Source organism: Gossypium hirsutum, chromosome D07, assembly GCF_007990345.1.
Source record: "Gossypium hirsutum isolate 1008001.06 chromosome D07, Gossypium_hirsutum_v2.1, whole genome shotgun sequence".
NCBI lineage: Eukaryota > Viridiplantae > Streptophyta > Magnoliopsida > Malvales > Malvaceae > Gossypium > Gossypium hirsutum.
Genome location: NC_053443.1, coordinates 55,584,259 through 55,604,718, shown reverse-complemented (window position 1 = coordinate 55,604,718; position 20,460 = coordinate 55,584,259). Strand labels below are relative to the sequence as shown.

Sequence of the window (20,460 nt, the reverse complement as noted above, 5' to 3'; positions counted from 1 at the left end):
CATTAAAATATGCATCAGTTCATCAAATTTGATATTATATTTTAAAAATTAACAATTAAGTTCTCTTGGTTTTTTTTATAATTTAAAAGTCTTAGTTTAGTTATTAATGATAGTATTTCTTATTAAAATTTGTCAACTTGATATATTGGGTAAAAGTACCATGGAAGCCCTTGTATTATGACTTGAATTGCATTTTGTCCCTTCTACTCAAAAAATGAGCAAACTAATCATTGTACGTTGGATCAAAGAGCAAATTGATCTTGTTAAAAATCCCATCCATTTTTACTGTAAAAAACTGGTTTTAGTATGCTAGCACAAAGTACATGTGGCACACCACGTATAATTGTTTGGTTATTCCGTTAACCATGCTAGTTTTTTTCTTTTTAGTATTAACCAAGGTATCCACAATCAGCAACGCTGATTAATTCCCTCATTGTGGGTACTCTTTGAAGAGATGAATGGTTAACCATAATATGCTCCAATCCATTGAGCGGGGATCAAACGCCTGACCACATGGTTAAGGGACAATGTGAGCAACCACCACACCCTATGATTTAGTTTTTAATGGTAGAAATTGATGATATTTTTAAAAGAAATGACTAGTCTGCTCTTTGATCTAACAGACAAAGATTAATTTACTCATTTGTTTTAGTTAAAGAGATAAAATGTAATCTGACTCCTAATACAATGATTTCCATAATATTTTTACATGACATATTGATTAAACTATATCCTCGTATTACACGACATATAATTAACCATTTACCAAATCCAAAATTTTGTCAAAATTTATGAACTTATATCATTTAACCTTTTTGATAAACAAATTTGGACCAAGCAAATTGAGATCCACATACTAATTTTGGGGCTTGAATTGAATTACTTGGCCTAGGAAAAAAGGTGGCCACTGGTTTTTTGTAAATAAAACGACATAGCTGAAGTGATATTGTGAAGCATTGAAATTTTCAATTTTTCCACTGAAAATAAAAACAAAACGTCACTAAAAAACAGCATTAAATCTCCACTTGTACTACTGGTATTGTTAAGAGCTCAGCATTTGTATTTCCCCCAATACCAACAAAAGCTTACCACCAAAAACAGCATCTTTAAACACCACCTTGTGGTTATCTAAGTATTGCGAATCCCAAAAAAAAAACCCATTAAATATATCCCCTTGTTTATGTGTATATGTATATATATAGCCTTTCTCCAATATGCTTGACATGCACATTTTGTTGTTATATGCTTAAACCTTCCTCCTCCATTCATACAAATTTCATTAATGGAAGCTAAGGTAGTTTTACAAAGCAGGACTCCGACGGGGACGTCATCGCAGGGAGTAAATAAACAGCGATGTTCTCCGGTTCGGGCAGTGCTAGCGAGGCCGGCTGAAAGCATAGTCGGAAGTGGAACGAAGGAGAGGTTGAGGTTGAAGTTAAAGCCTGCAGATAGCAAACGTGAGGTAGCACAGGACAGCAGTAGTTTCCATAATGATAACTGGTTTGATCTATGGGCTATTAATTATCTATCCCAGAGTTTACAAGCTGCAACAGGTTTCATTTCCATGTGGATACCATGATTTTTTTGTTCTATGGGAAGGTGATCAGAAAAAAGAAATGTTGAAAATATGTGTGTATATATATGCAGGGGTAAAGAGCATGTTGAGTGGGTATGAGAGCTTGGTAGAGACAACAGCAATGATGTCCAAGAAATTTAATACAAAAACACAACAGGAGCTTGTCATGCAAGTTCTTGACACCGCCATCCCCAAGCTCATTCTAAACATGGCAAGTTTTATTCCTTTCTTTTTGTCATGCTAAATGCATTACAGCATGCAACTCATATGAGTTCTTTTACCAAACAATGGCGTCCAAGGATAAACCTAGAAAAGTGATGTTTGCATGATAATTTACGTGTTCATACATTATATAACCTTGTCTTGGGTGTTTTTTTAAATGAAGGGTAAATGGTATATTGGTAAAAGTATCATGAAGGCTTTGTACTAGAAGTTAAATTGCATATTGCCCCTTCTACTAAAAAAATAGACAAATTAATCCCTCTACATTAGATCAAAGAGCAAATTGATCTTTTTTGTTAAAATTTTCATCAATTTGTATTGTTAAAAACTGACGTGATTAACGGAATAATTAGATAGTGACATGTGGTGTCTCTCGTATATCTCATGTTAATATACGAAGATCAATTTTTAACAGTAAAAATGAAATAAATTTCTAGTAGAAGAATCGATTTACTTTTTGACCTAATGTACATGGATTAATTTATCCATTTTTTTAGTAGAGAGCAAAATTTAATTTGACTTTTAATAGAGGTTACTTTTACCTGGGATATTAAATTAATAAGGATGTAAATGATGGGGTGGTGATCTGGCAGATAAAAACGTTGTTACCCCAATCTCAATTCACAAGGGAATATTTCGCCGCCTTCACCACAATGTTTTTTGCTTGGCTCATTGGACCTTCTGAGGTAAGCCTATTAACTTAAACTATATTCCTTTGCTATACTAATTTTTATCCTTTTCAATGTATGCATATAAGGATATAACAAGAAAGCATGCATATATATATACCATTATGAACTTTATGAAAGAAATCTAACATTCTTATGGAATCAATGCCACAAGGTTCGGGAATCGGAGCTCAACGGAAGAAGGGAAAAGAATGTAGTGTATGTGAAAAAGTGCAGGTAATTATACCAAACCTCTCAATTATGTACAATAATTAGCACTATGGTCTAATCCAAGATGGAGACCCACCTCACCAACTTAAAGAAACTCTCATACGGTAGATAACCTGTTCCAATGATTGTGTGGTGGACTCCCGTTTTTGTCCATTGCTATCATGATGGTCTTCGTCGTCATCATCATCCTCGTCGGAAATATCAAAATCATCGTTAAACTTTGCATCACCCTTAGATCATCTTGGTAATCCTCAAATATCTGCTTTCTTTGTAGGTTCCTAGAGCAAAGCAACTGTGTAGGAATGTGCATCAACCTATGCAAGATGCCATCTCAAGCCTTTATTAAGGATTCCCTAGGAATGCCACTCAACATGGTTCCAAGTAAGTATACCGTCATTCAGAACCTGTATTTTCATCATTCACATCAATGTTGACGTCGATGATTAAATCAAATAAAACCCAATTTCCTATTAAAGGGAAAAAATGCAAGTATTGAACAGGAAAAAGGGAAAAGAATAATAATTCCAAAGAGTAACAGTGGCTGCACTAGAATGTGGAGGTCATGCTCATTATGTCAAAGAAGGACCCGCATGCTTAAGCACTTAGGGTGCAAAGCTGCAAGTGGACCCATCCAACCTCAACCGAGTGTACTAGCATGTAAAATAACACAAAATGCAATGCATTATGCATATATGAAATCATGATATTAATTCTTATATTCAATCTAGGCCGTAAAACTTGGGCATAACAATCTTATGATTAATTCCATGTATCAACTCGTTAGGAAAGAGGCTCAGTTCTTCTGGTTCCCATGAAGCCAATCATTATTCTACAACCAATTCCGTATAGAATCACAATGTGATTAGAAATTGTATCATTAAAAATATCAAAGTTGAATTTTATTCACACTTCCACGTACCTATCATTCATGAGAAGCAGAAGATCATTACTATTTACACTCCATTTTAGTTGAGAAGTGGCCATGATAAAGATGAATGAAGCCAATCCATCAGAACAGTTAACAGAAACAGTAATCCACTTTAACTGCAGATTTTGATGATATGAGCTGCGAGATGATTTTCGGTCAGGATCCTCCAACACCAAATGATGATCCGGCGCTCAAGCAGCCTTGCTACAAATTATGTAAAAATTTATTTAAACTGCCCTTTCTGTACAACTTCATCTTTTTATTTTTACTCATGATCCTCAGTTTATCATTCTGGTGCATAGTAGAATCTCATATTAGGTCCTCCATCTTGTCCAACTCAATGCTGTTCCTGGCACAAATGAGCTTCCATGAGTGCCTAATATGACAGTGGAAATTGTATTTCTGACCAAAACTATCCTTTTCAAAATATCATATGCAGGTAGGGCAAACCAAAAGCACACAGTGAAGAGCTCAGGCTAATGCAGAGAGGTACAGAGGGATGCTTTCATTAGGGTTTTCATTGATGATAACAGATAACCTGAAAATCTTCACTATTGTTCAATACAAAGATTTGTAAAATACTGAAAGTTTTCTTGTTGGAATTTAGAAACATTTCATCCTACACTATAATTTCTTCAGTGCAACCAGTAAAAGCCTTTTCTTTTCAAGAAACTCAAGACAAACATAGTTCCTAGAAAATTATATGTTGAGGATTTTGGTGAGCTCTTTTCACATTTTAAATAGAGTAACAGTAAAATACTAAATTAATGTCGTTTTTCATAATTCAAACATGAGAATGCAATAAGAGCATTGAACTTGCACATAAACACAAACAACCATACAAAAATAAGTCTAATAGAAAAGGAGCATGTTGCATTTTGGGCAGTAAAATAAACAATACAAAGGCACTGAAAGGGTGTTAAAAAAATGCAGAACTTGGCACAGATCTAATCTTCGATTAAGGTGTGTTAACCAACCTCAAAATATATTCTCTGGTAGAAAGTTGAAACTTAAGTCATAGATAATACTAGTCATATGGCTTGACAGTACAAAAAAAAAACAAACAAGTAATTTTAGCATTCCAAACTAAGATTTAGCTTACATGCAGATATTATGGCTAAACAAGCAAAGCTTGTAAACAAGATAAATAAGGATAGATATCATAAATGATAGGAACTATTGGTATTACACAAATTGGGAACTCTTTAATCTAAATTATCATTTCTTACTGAAGAGAATTTCATCTTAGAAAATTTATTGCTTAGTGTTTTAAGAAAAGGATTTAGAAGACTATGAACTTTGCAGAAAGAATTTGTTTCACATGCTCAAAGAACAATGCCTATTTTAATCCTCCATTAAATCTCAAATCTGCAAGGGAACTCAACCATCCCAGGGATGATAGAAATTATCAATGAATTGCTTCTTTATCACTACACTACTTCTGCTATTAGATCTCTGACAAGTATCATATCACCCTTCAATGTGTAGAAACAGCTTACTTAGCATCTCCCTCACGAACACACTTTTTTGAATGCTCAAAGAATACACTCACCAAGTTGCACATATTAAACTAGAGCACCCCCTCTCTCCAACCCACAAAAAAAGGGGTTCTTGTTAACAGATTATAAAATGGATGATTTTTTTATTCTTAAAACTGTAACAGCACTTAGCAAATTCTATAAGCAGAGAAATGGATACACTAGAGGTTTCTTTGAGCTTTTGATGAGGAGTTTGACCATGATGATGTACTTCTACTATTTAATTAACGCTAATGGAAAAGCCAACTATCTTTCCTATTAGGAGAAGTGTTTTTGACTGAAAAATCATTGTAGGCTTTGGGGTCAGCAAGAGTGGACCAGTTGTGTCTCCCACCTTAGGTGCTGCCAAGTGAGCAATCTAAGATTCTGCTTTCCTTTATTTCTGTCTCAATGAGAAAGTGACTGGTAGACCCACCATCCCCTTGAAATTCAGCCGAAAGTTAATTCCCTTCATAATAATGTTTTGAAGTTAATCGGCATTCAAATATGAGACAACAGGAACAAGTGGGAGGACAAAACATATTGGAGACTAGAAAGAAATTTGTGTCACTCTAAGATGACAACGTTTGGATTTCAATAGCACAGAATGTGAACAAGAACTAATATTGGTATCATCAAAATGCCAACCGGGCCTAAGGTATTCAAAAATAGCTAAAAACACACGGTTTTAAATCTTGGTTGTTGAAGAATGTAGTTACAGGCTGAAATTCCTAAGACTCTGTCATCTAGCTCTCTTGCTAAGTTATTTTAACACTTTAAGAACTCTACTAGATGACCTATATATATTTTTATTCCCTTCTATATTCACAATTCACAAATAAAGGGCATAATGTCCCCAAAGCCTCCATATTAAGCAATGTTACCTAACACATGCTGTCACTTCATGAAACCAAAATCAAATAGTTAATACAAGTACAGACAAACTGATGGTTTTCGGTTTACATAGAACCTTTGATTTATGATGATGATTACTTTGGTTCTTACACCAAGATCAGCGATCCAGGAAATTTAGTTCTTACATACCAAATAAGCAAAAATTAGGATGACCAGAAAGGATTTAAGACAAATGTAGCAAAGGAAAGTCAAATTCATAATACCATTTTGGCCAGAAAATAACTACTACTATCTAATATGGCTTCCTATACCTAAAGATTAAGGGAGTGTGAGGTTAAGTGTTAAAGTGGAAAGATGTAAAGAGGGAGTAGAAAAGTGAATAAATTTTGATTATGCTTGGTATGAAAGAGAAGTGAGAGGAAAGAAAAAAGAGATATGATCATTTTCCGTCCTAATGCATAAAAACAAATCATTCCAAATTGGAATGATAAGCGAAGAGGTAATGAAAATGAGATATAAATTAGTTCAAAATTATGCATTTTCCAAAAGTCTCATTTCTTTCCTCTCATTTTTCATCTTTACTACCAAGTGCACCAATAGAAATAAAAAAAAAAAGAAATTCTATTTTTCTGTTTTCCATCTTTCCAATTTTCTTTCTAGTTTCCAGTCTACCGAACAAAGCCTAATATTTCTTTTTTTTTTTCTTGATAAAGCTTCACCTCCAGCCCCTTCATCTCAAATTGCAATGCTCCACACAACTTTAAACATGTTGCCTAATGAACATCCCACATCTAGCCATAACAAATGCCCCCGAGCTAAAAAAAGCTAGCACTTGCACTAACAACATTCCTAATGAAACAATATCACAATTCACATGCTTGTTTTGATTCCCAGATGATAACCAGTGATCTTTACTTTAAACAATAAAGATGAGGTCACATTTGGTTCAAAATGACATCAGTTTAGACTGAATTCAGAGCTTCCAATCATATAAAAGTAGAAAGCAATTGATTAGGTCACCATGACCAATTCTCATTATTATAATTATGTCTTCAAAAATCAAAACCCCACATTTTAAACTGCAAAAAAAAAAAAAACCATTGTAAAGTGTCTTCCAAGAAAAACCCAAAATTGGAATACTTTCAACTTTCCAGTTTCCACTATGTCTGGACTAGAGGCAAAGATGAAAGGAAAAAATGCAAGCAAGTCAAAGAAATCAAACTTTTGGCTAGAACTCTCTAAATGATTATAACTTTAATGATGTAACAATAAGTTTAGAAAAAAGAAACATTGAAAGACGAAATATGAGAAGTAGCACCGTAGACGGAAAATCATCGATTTTCACGTTCCACCATTTCCGGCAATTCGTCTATGGAAAAAAAGAAAAAATAGTTCTTCTTCATCAGAAACAGCTCGGTGCCATATGGGTCCAATCCAATTTTGTTTTGTGTATTATAACGGGCGTATATGCAACCACCATAGCGCCAATTTGGCCCAAATTGTTTGGATTAAAGTAAACCAAAGCCCAAGTTCCTATGTCCTCCCCAAGAAGCTAAGCTTAGCCTATATAATTTGTTTAACCATGGTCTCAACTCTCTACTTTATGAAAATTAAGAAGTTAGTACGATCGGGTAATACTGTTAAACCTTTCTATTAAATCGTTGGCCTAGAAATTAATTGTTTAATAATTTATATGAAATAAATTAGGGAAAAGAACAACAATTCAAATTCACGTGCTTACCAAAAATTGGCTTAACTTTTAATTTTCTTAAAAGTATGAGGTCTAAATTTTGACAAATTAAAGCAGAGGGATTAATTTTTTTAGTTTTTGTAAAGTAAAAGAATGAAATTCATAATTAGACCTTTTAATCGTCGCTCTTTCTTATAAGGCCAAGTATAGGGGCATAAATAAAGTGGCTAGGGGTGAAGCTAGAAAATTTTTTAAAGGAGGTTGAAATTAAGTTGTATATTTTTACGATAGTAAAAATGCAATTTCACCATTTTAATAGCCTATATCTTTATAATTTTAAAGGATTAAATCAAAATTTTGTCATTTTTAGGAAGGCCAAAGTGCAATTTTACCATCACTAATTTAAACTTTTATAAATTATAAAGGGACTAAAAGGAAAATTTTCCATTTTAAAGGGACCGAGGCCCTTGCCAACTCCCTGGCTTTGCCCCTGAAAGTGGCCACAAGCAGTGGCCTCGGCTCCAAAATGGTAAATTTGTCATTTAGTACCTTTAAAATTTATGAAATTACAAGTTAATCTAATGATGAAATTACACTTTAACCCTTAAAAATATACCACTAATCTTTGGTCCCCTTAAGCAAATTTCTACCCACACCCTTGATAAGTATGATTTTTTTTTGGGTAAACTACACCGTAGGTTACTCTAAAATAGCGTCGTTCCTATTTTGGTTACTTTAATTTTTTTTGTTAATTTAATCATTCTAATTAAGATAATTGCTTGAATTTGTCATTGTCGGTAAATTTTCGTTAATCCACTAACGGATTACTAACATGGCATTTTTTTTTTTTACTTTTGGCTAAAGCTAAAGACCTCTTTATAATTAGTCCAAAACACTTTTTTTTTAGTTATTTGCAATATAAGACTAAAGTTTGTAAGTTTTCTCTTTTTCCTCCTTCTTCTTCTTGTTTGTTTATTAGGAAAAGTAATAAATAAAAATGAAAATAGTTTTGACTATTTTAAAACAACCTAACCCTACTCTCATGGATGACAGCTAGTAACTGAGGTCGTTACTTCTTCTATTAGTATTACAAGCGCAGGAAACAAAAATTTAAATACTAAAACTTCAAAATTTTCATTAGTTAATATTTTAACAATTAAAAAAGAGAGAAAAACTCCTCCAATTTATCTTCAACTCTGTCAATTTCCTTTTATATTTGAAATTATAAAAAAAGCTTAGAATGTGGTTGGAGATCATCTGCGGAATTATCATTTACTAATTGTCCCAATGCTTCTCATATGACGGAAACGATGTTTTAGATGTCAAAACCTCTTATTTTAATGATATTTTCTTTGTCACCAATCGATGCTTTTTTTTTGACAATTTTAGTATTTTAAAAACAAAAGTTATAGTAAAATTGTTTATTTTGGTACAAAATGTTGCTAATATGAATTTGATTGTGTAAATATTACTGGATTGTTAAGGCTTGCTTGATTTCTTGGAAAATTGAATTCGCAAGATGAACTTGATTACCAATGGCTAGAAGGACCCTATGGCAAACAACAAAGCTAGAACCAAGAGAAGAGAAATGGTGATGAGGATGTCAAGTTGAGGGTGAGAGTGGGGCTGGGTTGTTTTAAAACAGTCAAAACTATCCTCATTTTCCTTTGTTACTTTTCCTAGGAAACAAGTAAGGAGAAGAAGGGTTTTGGACTAATTATAGAGAAGTCCCTAGCTTTAGTCAAAAGTAAAAAAAAAAAGCCATGTTAGCAATCTGTTAGTGGATTAACATAATTTTTAACGGCAGTGACCAATTCGAACAATTATCTTAATTAGAATGACTAAATTGACAATAAAAAATTTAGAGTGACCAAAATATGAATGACGTTATTTTAAAGTGACTTGTCGTGTAGTTTACCATTTTTTTTGTGCTAATTAACCTCAAGAGTGAAAAGAAATATTGGATGTATAATATTATGGGGACCAAGGTTTTATGAATAATTGCTTTCTCTCGGTATGCAAGCACAACAATTGGTGAGTGATAGATGAAGTTTCATTCTATGGTTCCATCATCCAGCTAATGATAAAAAAAATAGATGTAACAATTCGAAATTCAGTGGTGTCAGAAATTATGATTTCAAGATCTTATTTTCATAAATTGAGTTCGTAAATATTAAATATTAATATTTACATGTATAATGTATTGTTATATTAAATTTTGGTCTGGTAATTTTACCGAATTAATAGTTAATTAAAGCTTAGGGATTAAATTGTAAAAGTCCAATCGCTATAGATTTTTAATTAGGAAATGACTTAGGGACTCAAATAGCAATTATCCAAAGGACCAAAATGGTTATTAAACCATTGTCCTTTTAAAGTTAGTGGGAAATGATGATGGATGACACTTAGTTTAATTAACAATAAATTAATGTATAAAATGTTTTAATTAATGGTTTGAGAATGGTTAATTAAGTTAGTTAGGCTTGTAATCCTAGTGTAAATAGTTAAGAAAGTGGAAAGAAATCATCTTCATTGCCGTCCACCATTAAAATAATAATAAGAAAATTTCAAGCTTCCATCGTTTACATTTGATTATAAAATTGACTAAGGTAACTAAGGCATTTTTCTTTAATTTTTATAGATTTTTTTATAATGAGAACTTAATTTAGTTCGCCCATGTATTAATTTGATCAATTGGCAAATTTTGGTAAGTTACCATTGTTGAAAATTGAATGATTTAGGTGTGAAATGGTTAGAAATTAAGTTTAGATTATGAAAAGGACTAAATTGTAAAGCTTGATTGATAACTTTGTACATTATGGATCAAATTGAATAAAATATAAAATTGTTATGAAATTTCAGTAGGAATAGAAAATAAGAGGTCTCTAATGAGTAAATACGAATCAGATTTCAATTTGAAGCATTAGATTGAAAGTTAAGTTTGTCTTGGGTTTAAGGACTAAGCTGAATAAATTGGAAAATATGTATGACTTTGAATTTGAATGTAATTTATATGAAATTTGATACTGTTTTATTGTTGAATTATTAGTCATAGCTAAAGACGACGCAGGACCATTTAGTGGGAAATGAAATGCGAGAGCTGACGACGAGTGACACGAGTTTTCGGTTTGCATCTCTATGACCCAAGATCAATCTAATTTTGCATATTCATGTTAAATTGCATGATTTAGTAATGAGATGAGTATATAATACTTGTATGAGTTAAATTGTGGTGATTGATATAGTAAATCGAGATAGATGATTAAATTGAATAAAATAAAAAAAACATAATTTAATTGATATATGGTACCTGGTATGAAATTGAGTTAAAACATGTTATTGCCTTGATTTGTTACCGTTAAAACATAGTAAGGATTGAGTATAGAGTAATCGAGAGAATTATGAGATTATAAATAAGTGTTGAAATTCTTAATTAAGGATATATGAAACATTTTGTCTTTTTCTCCCTTCCTTTATCTTATTGTATCTACTTTATTCAATCACAATAGTGTGATCTTATAGGATACTTTAATGTTGATAGTAACATTAAAAGAAGTCTAATGTTATAAAAACTGAGTGGCATTTAGCGATGCGTCATTGCTATTTAAGTCACATGAAGTCGTGGTTCAACATGGTCTTTTGTGACAACATTATTATGTAGTACATCCCTTTGTCCTTTATATCTAAATTAAACAAAAGTCATGAAATAGTCACACTTGTATAGTCTAATTTCTTGTTTATTGATTCCCGAATAGACTAAGATAAACAAATAGTGTAATATTTCATATAAACTAATTTAAGCATGACCATGCATTTCTAGTCTCACTCGATTAAGAGACCTGGAGTATTACTCCCATTATGTAAGAGAGATAAATCCTATCTTGACCACTTACATCTCACTACATAGATTGTGACACACCCAACATTAGCCTTTATAATATAATCTTTTATGAAAGATGTTTGACAGTGTCAAAGCATACGACTCATGATGTTGGAATAATGATGGTATCAAGTCTAAGGATCATACATATAATTATGGCTATGATGAATGTTATAACTATTACATAATAATTCAAAAAACATTTTCATGGTGGGTTAGTCCAATACATTGTTCTCTAATATGTACTTATGCATTGATTTTAACATCCTTATATCAATGATAACACTCTGTCATTAATCAACTATATAGTAGTCTCAACGCATTATTGTTGTCCAAACCAACAATAATACTTAACTAAGAACCTTTACAAATAATTATATTATTCTTAAAAATTTATTATTACAAAGTTTATTTATTACACAAAAATAGAAACTGAAATAATAATAACAACATTTTTTATTAATAAATTAGGTAGACAAGTATGCAATTACAACATCGATTGGTTTTAGGCATCTCCAATAATATATATATAAATGAATTTAATAGTAAAAAAATTGTCATTTACCGAAATTCAATTTAAAATTTTAAAAATATTATAAATGCATAAGATAACAACATCGGTAAAAGAGAAAAGCTGACAGTGACTCAATCATGCTCATGCTCATGTTTCTTGTTTCTTTTTGTTTTTTAAAGTAAAATAGAGGAAAAAATGTGAAAAAAAAATGCTAATTTTCTTAAAGGAAGATGTGATAATGAGAATGAATGGTTAGTTAATTTTTTTTCGAAGAACATTTATGATAAAAAAATTAATCATTACTACTAATAATACCTTGATCAAGACAAAAAAAAAGAGAAGAAGTTAAAAACACAAATGTATTTTACTCCAAAAAAAAAAAACCAATGTATTTTTTATGAGCAAGAGTCAAGGACAAATTCAAAGAGAAAATTAAGTTACCTATTTTTATGTAAGCTAAAATATAATTTTATTATCATATTAGCTTTTAACTTTATAATTTTTAAAAAATTAAATAAAAATTTTATCATTTTTTGAGATCAAAATACAATCTAACTATTTTTTAATTTATAATATTTTAGAGTAAAAGTGTTATTTTCTGCTTGGCAGTCCCTGCCCCCTCCAGGCGATTTTGTTAGTTATAATATATATGGATATATATATATATATGCACTCTAATTTCTTATGTTTTCTATTTGTAAAAACTAAAGAGAGAAGAAAAGGAAAATAAAAAATTTTAAATTGTTTAAAAAATAAAAAAATATAAGGATTAATTTTAACAAATAAAAAATATAAAAAAACCACATTAAAAGAGATGATGAAGAAAAAGAGAAAACAAAAGAAAAAGCAGAAGAGAATAAAAAAAAAGAAAAAAAGTTAAAAGAATATAAAAGAAAATTTAAATTGCTCAAAATAAAAAAAATAAAAATTAATTGTATAATTTAACCTAAAATTTTGGTTTAAAATGATGATTTAATGTGCTATATCATCTTACCGTTACATTATTAATGGCAATTAATAATTCAATGACTAAAATGTTACAACACTTTAACATAAGTGACTAAAACGTAACATTTCAAACATAAATGACTAAAATGTAATATAAGACTATTTTAATAGTTTATCCATTCTTAAATAAGGAAAACAGCAAAGAAAATAATAATAATAAAACTACAATAAAGCGCCCGAAGAATTTTTTTCCCCTCTTTTTTCATCAGAACACCAGCTGCCTACGAATTTTATTACTTTTCCCAAAAGCAGCAGCGAGATCCCAGATGGTTTCGACGATCAGGTCTTTAAATATTACCCGTTCAATATTGAGGACTGATTCGGACATCTCGATGGGGTAATCTCCCCAACCGTTAATGGCATCCCCTGCAAGGTCTTTTCTCAACACACTACAAATCACCCCAAACAAGTCATCCGACGAGTCTCTCTCCCGAATCTTTTGGAATTCGGACCAAATTTGCCGCAATGATGGCTGTTCTCCACACCCTGATTTCGTACTACTTACGAGCTTCCATGCCGGCAATTGTCTCTTTCGGTTGAGGATTTCATTGATGGTGTCAAATATAAGCTTTCTTTGGAGTCTAGACACCTTGGAGGTGTCTTTACCTTTTAAATGTTGTTGCTTCTCCAGCAACAAGAAGACATCGGAGTCATCAATCAAGTAATTGGATGCCCTCAGGATATCAAAAATGTATATGAAATCACAAACGTCTGATTTGTCTACGGACTTGGAATCATCGGATGAGATTGCCGCTGGACTCCACGTATCATCTTTTGATTTCAGTATGGGTCATGCAACAAGACAAAGGAGGTGATGTATATACAGTCAAAGAAAAAGATGAAATTCATCATCGTTATCACTCTCTTTCCTACGTGTTTACGTTGTGAATGAGAAACTATTTGACTCCTCTGTAGTGACAGTCCTAGGCCAAAACTACAATCAAGTCTACCAAATCATAGCAGTACTACTTGCGTCATCATAGTCGAATGCAAAATAATCTAGCAAATCGAAATCAGTTCGTATATTGTTTTCTTACCTTTGAAATCGATGCTCCGTTTCTTAACTGGGGAAACAGACGATTCATCCTTGTAAAACGACGAGTCAAGTACCGAGACAGGACTCGACTGCAACTCAGTTGTAGCGACCATCTCTGCAATGCTGTGAAGCAGCTTATCACACCTTTCCAAGAGGCTTCTCCCATCCTTGTATTCCTCCACCTTCGATCTCTGTAAAGAACCCAGAATGTAAATAACAACAAATTACTTTAGTTTAAATGGATGACGGTAATTATGCGAAATTGAATGGCGAAATCTCTGCCGTGATTTAGTAATTTACCTCCGTATCGGTTTGAGAAGACGTGCTAATGCTACTCTCTGAAACGGTGGATGTTTCATCCTCCGCTGGAATAAATATGACCTTCTCTTCTTTCTGATAAATCTCAGCCGTTGGTCTCCTGTTACTAGATGATCTATTGGTCGTCTGATCCAATCCAATTTTTCCCACATTAACACGAGGGGACTGAACCAGAGATACTCGTCTCTGCTCTACATTAGCATTCCCTCTCCTCTGCGTTTCAACGCTCAACGGCCTTCTGTTAGGACTCCTCACGCCGCACTCACTCTTTGTAGGAGATATTGAACCCCTACGCTTGCTTTGGTTCCGTTCATTCCCCAGCCGATCACGTCTAGGACTCATCACCGGCGGAACATCGATACTCAAGTTCCGGTGAGGACCAGGTCTTGACCTATTACTTGAAGGAGGCGAATCGTTGCCAATCCTTCTGACAGCGGAAGCTGGTGATCTTACCTGTTTGATAATGGGAAGCGGAGATTGTTCATGTTCATAAACAAAGTTTCTCTTATTCGTTTGGTTTGGAGGTTTCTTGTTGTGTAACATGCCTTTGAGTTGCGAAGCTTCTAGGATTTTCTTAAGTGTCTCGAGATCTTTTACCGGCTCATCGATTCCTCTACGCTTAAGCCGTTTCTCAATCTCACTGTAGATGGAATCGATTTGCTTTGGCTCGGGAAAAAAGTCGGCTGAATCGAAGAAACATTTCCTTTGGCCTATTCGTCCAACCGGAGCTTTAATTGGTTCGGTTCTTACGTTTTTCAAGATTTCCGATCTGTTACCAATCAAATACTCTTGTTTGGCTCCATTTTCTCTCACTACATTGCACGGAATTTCTTCGTTTTGGAAATTTTGTTGCAGGTTCTGTTTTAAATGGAAATTAACTCCATCAATGAAATGATACTGAAACAGATCTCTGCCTATAGCTTCCGATGCGGATCTTCAGAGCTCCGCGTTTCCATTAGGTTCGGGATCCGAATTCGGTAAAGATTCGAGTCCCATGAGCCTCGCGATTACACTAGGCGACCGTTGTTTGTTGTTGTCATCCGCTCCGTTTTCTTTGCTGTTACTTTTGCATTGGTTGGTACGGATCTCCCAGGGCTTAAGGCTTCCTGTAGCATCAGCGACGGCTCTGCTGTCGAGTGAGAGCCTTGGAGCATCTTTGGATAATTTCCACGGTGACCTCGCGCCACCTTCTTTGGATTCGAAAATGGGAAGCAGAAGGGATGTCTTGTTCTGGCTTTCCGTCGGAGTGGACGGTTCAGGCGCCGGAGACCGGAGCTCTGATATAACCGGAAATCGCTTTGAACGTTCCGGTGACGGTGCTAACCGACCTTGTGGCCGCTTCTCTAATTCTCTCGATGATACAGGTGACTCAATTGCCTTCTCTTCCTCTGATGTCGTTTCACTCGCTTGAAAAAAAAACAAGGAAAGACAATTAAACATGATCCACCGTAGTAATAAATCTCCCAGAGACCCACATTAAAGAAAAAAAGGTCAACCGGCGAAGGACGGAGACGCTTGGTGGAGTACAAGCGTTTGCCGGTAAGAATATGGTGACGATCAAAGATCTGAAGGAAACCAGCCATGCAACCCATTTGTTTCCTAATCTGCTCCTCTAGATTTTGCTCTTGCATTATTCCAGTCGTCATATAAAATAATTCCCTCTCCGTTTTAACTCAATAAACTGATTATCTTTTCATTAAATTTCCATCTTAAGATTTCTCTCCATATTTTTTCTATTTCTGATTTTCTCCTTCGTTTCCCTTTCCTTTTTCTTTGTGTCTGAGTGGCGTTGCGACTGCAGTCTATATCTGCATCTCCCGCTTTTTTGGTCTTTTAAAGGGGTGGGCGAAGTTCAAGAAAAGAACACTTGTGGTTAAGGCAGGTCGAATGGACTAATTTGCCCTGGCGTTTTAACCGAATGACAAATTTGTACAAATCTTAATTATTATAGTTTAACGACGTATGAGGAAAATTTAGATTATTTCCTATATAATTTATGGGAAACTGGGGGAGTTTTGTAATTTTACTGGACTCGGTTTGTTGCATTATAAGCACAGACCCTGCAGCTGCAGGTGAGTTTCCGTGGGCAATGCTTTCTCCTAACGTGTCATTCATCTGATCCCTTAAATTTCGTGCCTTTGAACGACGACCAAACCCCTTTTATTCTTATCTCCTTTCATTGATTTGGGGTTTACAAATTACATTGATTCTATAGATGTTGGATGTTTAGGTGATTAGGTGAGTGCAGGAGTAGGGTTGGACTGTTGCATATGAATGAAATTAAAAGCCGTCCAAATGGAGAGAATGAAGCTATTAACAGGAATCATATGGAGATAAAAGACGGTGCCAGTTTGCAACTAAAAACAGAGAACAAAATGTGGCTTTTACCAATGTAAACCACAGACGTGATAAATTTATAAAGTTACTCCCATTTAATGAGTTGAACGTTCAGATTTTAGGGAAATGGGTATTTAATGGTTATTAAGTTAGAAATTTAATATAAATATAAAAATATATAATTATTATTTAACATATATAATTAATATAATAAATTTTTTATAACATGTGAGCCGAGTTTGAGTTAAAAAATCTTATCTAATGCCAGACTCATATAGAAAACAGGTCATAAATTTTATCTAAGCCCATTTTTAGGGAGAGCCTTCAGGCATATACAACTATTCGCAATTTAGCCCCATATTTTTTTTGAATTTCTCAATAGACTTTGGAAATTTGTTAATACTTACGATTTATTCCTATCTTTCAAATTTTTGGGTTAGTAAAGATATCCGGGTGTTATAGACGATGTCAGAGATCATATCATAATCCAATTTGAGATGGTCTTGTGACATACCTGCAACAACTCAAGTATTTCAAAATTAGTAAGGCAATGTCACAGATCAGGTCAAAATCTAACCTCGGATGATAATGTGATGGATGTATTTTCTACAACACAAGTATATGGAGCGTTATATTTTTTAATTGACTGGAACCCCGTCTCTTTCTCATAGATACCATGATTTTTCATGGACATTTGCTGTCACGCATTGTGCACTTGGCCTCAAATTTTTCTGATCGGGATTTTGTAACATGGAAGTTCATCCTATGCTTTATGCTATACTACTCACTGCAGCAACAAAAGTATCTTTCAAGAAAACTCCATTCCAACTTGTAAATCTCCAACATTTAACGAAAAACTTGCATGGCTCGATCTTCTATGAGGAAGTTCTTGTTGGAAAAAAATTGGTTTAAAAACAGTTTTCTTGCACAACGGAAAATTGAAATTTTGAAAACCGACCCAGTTTGTGATATTTATAGCAATAAATCTTAGATCGAAATTGTACCTGTGTTGTCGGATAAACGAATCCTTAATGTTTTCCAACTTTCAACCAAACGATCTTCTCCGCTATTTTTCATACCATGAATTGCATCGAGTGTGGGCTTGAACCAATTAAATCAAAACACAAAATTAGAAAAAGTTTTATTTTCCTTTTGGGTGAAAATGAAAATTCCCTCTTCTTTAATTAGAAACCGGTATAATTGCTATTATAGAAAAATATATTTAATAGTTGAGAATAAATTCTCTCTATTTTTCGATAGAGTAACAATCTCCTAAAGTTGTGTAAATAACTCTACCGATGCCATCTATTTATAGGGAGAGTAGGTAAAACCTTATTTGAATTGTAGAGATTTATTTCAAATAGAAAAATAACTTTCTAGTCCAACTAGGATAGGGAGATGAGCTAATAGGGTGTGCTTCTCCTTATATGTATTATGATGGAGATTCGAGCCTCTCATTATATTGGGCCTAATTATATGTGCTTTATGGACATTTAACCCAACACTTAATAATTTAATCCAACCCAATACATAATTTTCTATTTTCCTAAATAAACATTAATTTTCCAAGTAAATAATTTTCTCATTCCAATTTTACACCCCATAAAATTATGACAATTTTACCCTTGGTAAAATTTTCAAGAAAATATATTCAGTATTTCGCAACTCAACTTGTTTACTATGGCCAAATGATTTATTTTCATTTTTGGACTTTAAAACTGCCCAAAAACATAAACTCATTCTTTTGATCATTTCTGAGTAATCCATGTACATTTGCAAATGATTCCTTTCTCATATTCATTGCATTTTCCATTTTGAGAAAACCACATTTATTTCTAAATGATTCCAGTTCCCCATTTCAGAGAAAACTATAATCATTTTTGAATGTTTTTTTATTTCTTTATTTCTATTCATTTTTATTCAAACGCGCAATTAATTTCTGGTTTCAACGAGTTGGCGGATGACTAATTGGACATATGTAATTAGGACTTAAATGATTTAGAATTCATTTATGTTGCCCTGAGTGAAGCATATTCGTTTGTAAACTTGTAGTTTTTTTGATCAAATTTGTTAATAAAACAAATTCATTGATTACATTAATATACTTTGTATGATTATCATCATATGGTTTTTGCTCGCAAAGCAAAATGGAAGTAAATGTTGGACATTGGTTGTCTAATGTCTAAACTAGTACTAAGTGTAACACTCCAGATCCGACTTAGACGTTATGGCCGAATCTGACGATGTCACAAGGTAGTGCTTTTTAAAAAATATGTCGTCGCTCAATCCCCTTTTCTATTTAACCATTTTTTTCATTATCTTATGTTAATTTCAAATCGTGTCATTCGTTTCCAAAATATTATTTATTTACAAATCTTTATTCAATTTCAAAATGTTTTTTTATTGCGGAAGTTTTTAAACAGTTTGCATATTCGTGGTATTTTTGATAAAACATTAATTTCATTTGAAAACCCGAGTTTTACCTAACACTAGTAGATTTAAATCATAAAATCGTATAAAAACCAAATTTAAACCAAAATCCACAATGACCATAATTACAGCAAAATACTCCCAAATAAAAGTAAAATCATAAATAGGTGAAAAATAGTGTAAAAGAAGTCGTGTGGCCACCACTGAGTCTTCTGCCACACCGATTCGCCTAAATCTGGGGATTACCTGTACAGATTAAACAGAAGGGGTGAGTTTATGTAAACTCAGTGTGTAATCCCCATACAAATGAACAAACAGTAAACAGATAATCATAGTTTGGGCTTAAGCCCTTTTCAGTATCAGTATCCGTCCAGTTTGGACCTTAGCCCATCTCAGTACAAAAACAGTCATGCAATAGGGTTTTATCCCATCACAGTATTAGTAGCAGTAACAAATATGCAGTCACAAAAATCCTACCCATCCAGCCTCTACACACCATCTTCGTCCAACCTTACACTCCATGTGGGGATATAATCAACCCATCTATCCTTACACTTCAAGTAGTACCGAATGCGACACTAGGGTATACAGTATCAAATCAGTGGGACATCATCAGGCTTAATCATATCAGTTATACAGTCATTTCAGTCAATTAGGGGTCTAGGTAAGCTTACCGACCCTACAGTAGGTTCACAGTCGACTTGGGCGACCTGTGCAACCTTACCAATCAAATAGTGAAAATGAGCCTACAAGCCCATGATGTTCGCTTGTGTGGGCCCACATGACCCAAATTGGCATTGGCCTCGTGATCTATTTTAATGTAACCCGTGCTAGTTAATTATTCATATGTGTTTCCACTATTTACTCATATGATCCTTCAAAGCTATCTACTTGAATCACTGTTACTAAATAATTTTTATCTTAAGATACAAAATTTCGAATTAAGATCCGTAAATTTTTCTTGAAACCAGACTTACATATCTTCTTACCATAAAATTTTCAAAATTATTGGTTTGGCCAATAAGTACTGTTTATTCTTTAAAGTTTTTCCTATCCTACTGTCTAATAGTTTCGACCTTTTTCCACTAAAAATTAATTATCTTCTCGTATAAAATTTGGATGATGTTCCTGTTTGTTTTTCTTGAAAGTAGGCTTATTCAAGATTTTAAACATATAAATTCTAACCTATAATTATTTTTATAAAATTTTTAATAATTTTCCAAAGTCATGACAGGGGATTCCAAAATCAT

General features: G+C 33.2%; 1 protein-coding gene, 1 long non-coding RNA gene and 1 pseudogene across 5 annotated transcripts; 1 reads left to right on the top strand and 2 right to left on the bottom strand.

Annotated features, from left to right (window-relative positions):
• Nucleotides 1–1,060: 1,060 nt before the first annotated feature.
• LOC107941648 (beta-carotene isomerase D27, chloroplastic) lies at nt 1,061–4,247 on the top strand. Of its 3 annotated transcripts, XM_016875224.2 has the most exons (7): nt 1,068–1,553; nt 1,648–1,787; nt 2,392–2,484; nt 2,642–2,703; nt 2,972–3,078; nt 3,748–3,840; nt 4,065–4,247. In XM_016875224.2, the coding sequence occupies exons 1-7, from the start codon at nt 1,283–1,285 to the stop codon at nt 4,103–4,105; spliced, it is 807 nt and encodes a 268-aa protein (XP_016730713.1). In that variant the 5' UTR covers nt 1,068–1,282; the 3' UTR covers nt 4,106–4,247. The 3 variants fall into 3 exon arrangements, with proteins under 3 accessions (XP_040953890.1, XP_040953892.1, XP_016730713.1); XM_041097956.1 differs by having other exon boundaries at nt 1,061–1,553; nt 3,748–4,155; XM_041097958.1 differs by lacking the exons at nt 3,748–3,840; nt 4,065–4,247 and adding an exon at nt 3,174–3,632 and having other exon boundaries at nt 1,064–1,553.
• LOC121219575 (uncharacterized) lies at nt 2,860–7,424 on the bottom strand. 2 transcript variants are annotated; one of them, XR_005916413.1, is made up of 3 exons: nt 7,316–7,424; nt 3,617–3,974; nt 2,860–3,101 (listed from the first exon to the last, which is right to left on the bottom strand). It is a non-coding gene; the product is annotated as an uncharacterized lncRNA (long non-coding RNA). The 2 variants fall into 2 exon arrangements; XR_005916412.1 differs by having other exon boundaries at nt 3,617–3,968; nt 7,316–7,410.
• A 5,611-nt stretch (nt 7,425–13,035) lies between these two features.
• Nucleotides 13,036–16,026, bottom strand: LOC107941652 (protein LONGIFOLIA 1-like; annotated as a pseudogene).
• Between the last annotated feature and the right edge of the window lie 4,434 nt (nt 16,027–20,460).

Coding starts and splice junctions, on each gene's coding strand:
- LOC107941648 (XM_041097956.1), top strand. CDS start 1,283: ATGGAAGCTAAGGTAGTTTTACAAAGCAGGACTCCGACGGGGACGTCA. Junction 1,788..2,391: donor CCAAGCTCATTCTAAACATG/GCAAGTTTTATT, acceptor GTGATCTGGCAG/ATAAAAACGTTGTTACCCCA. Junction 2,485..2,641: donor GGCTCATTGGACCTTCTGAG/GTAAGCCTATTA, acceptor CAATGCCACAAG/GTTCGGGAATCGGAGCTCAA.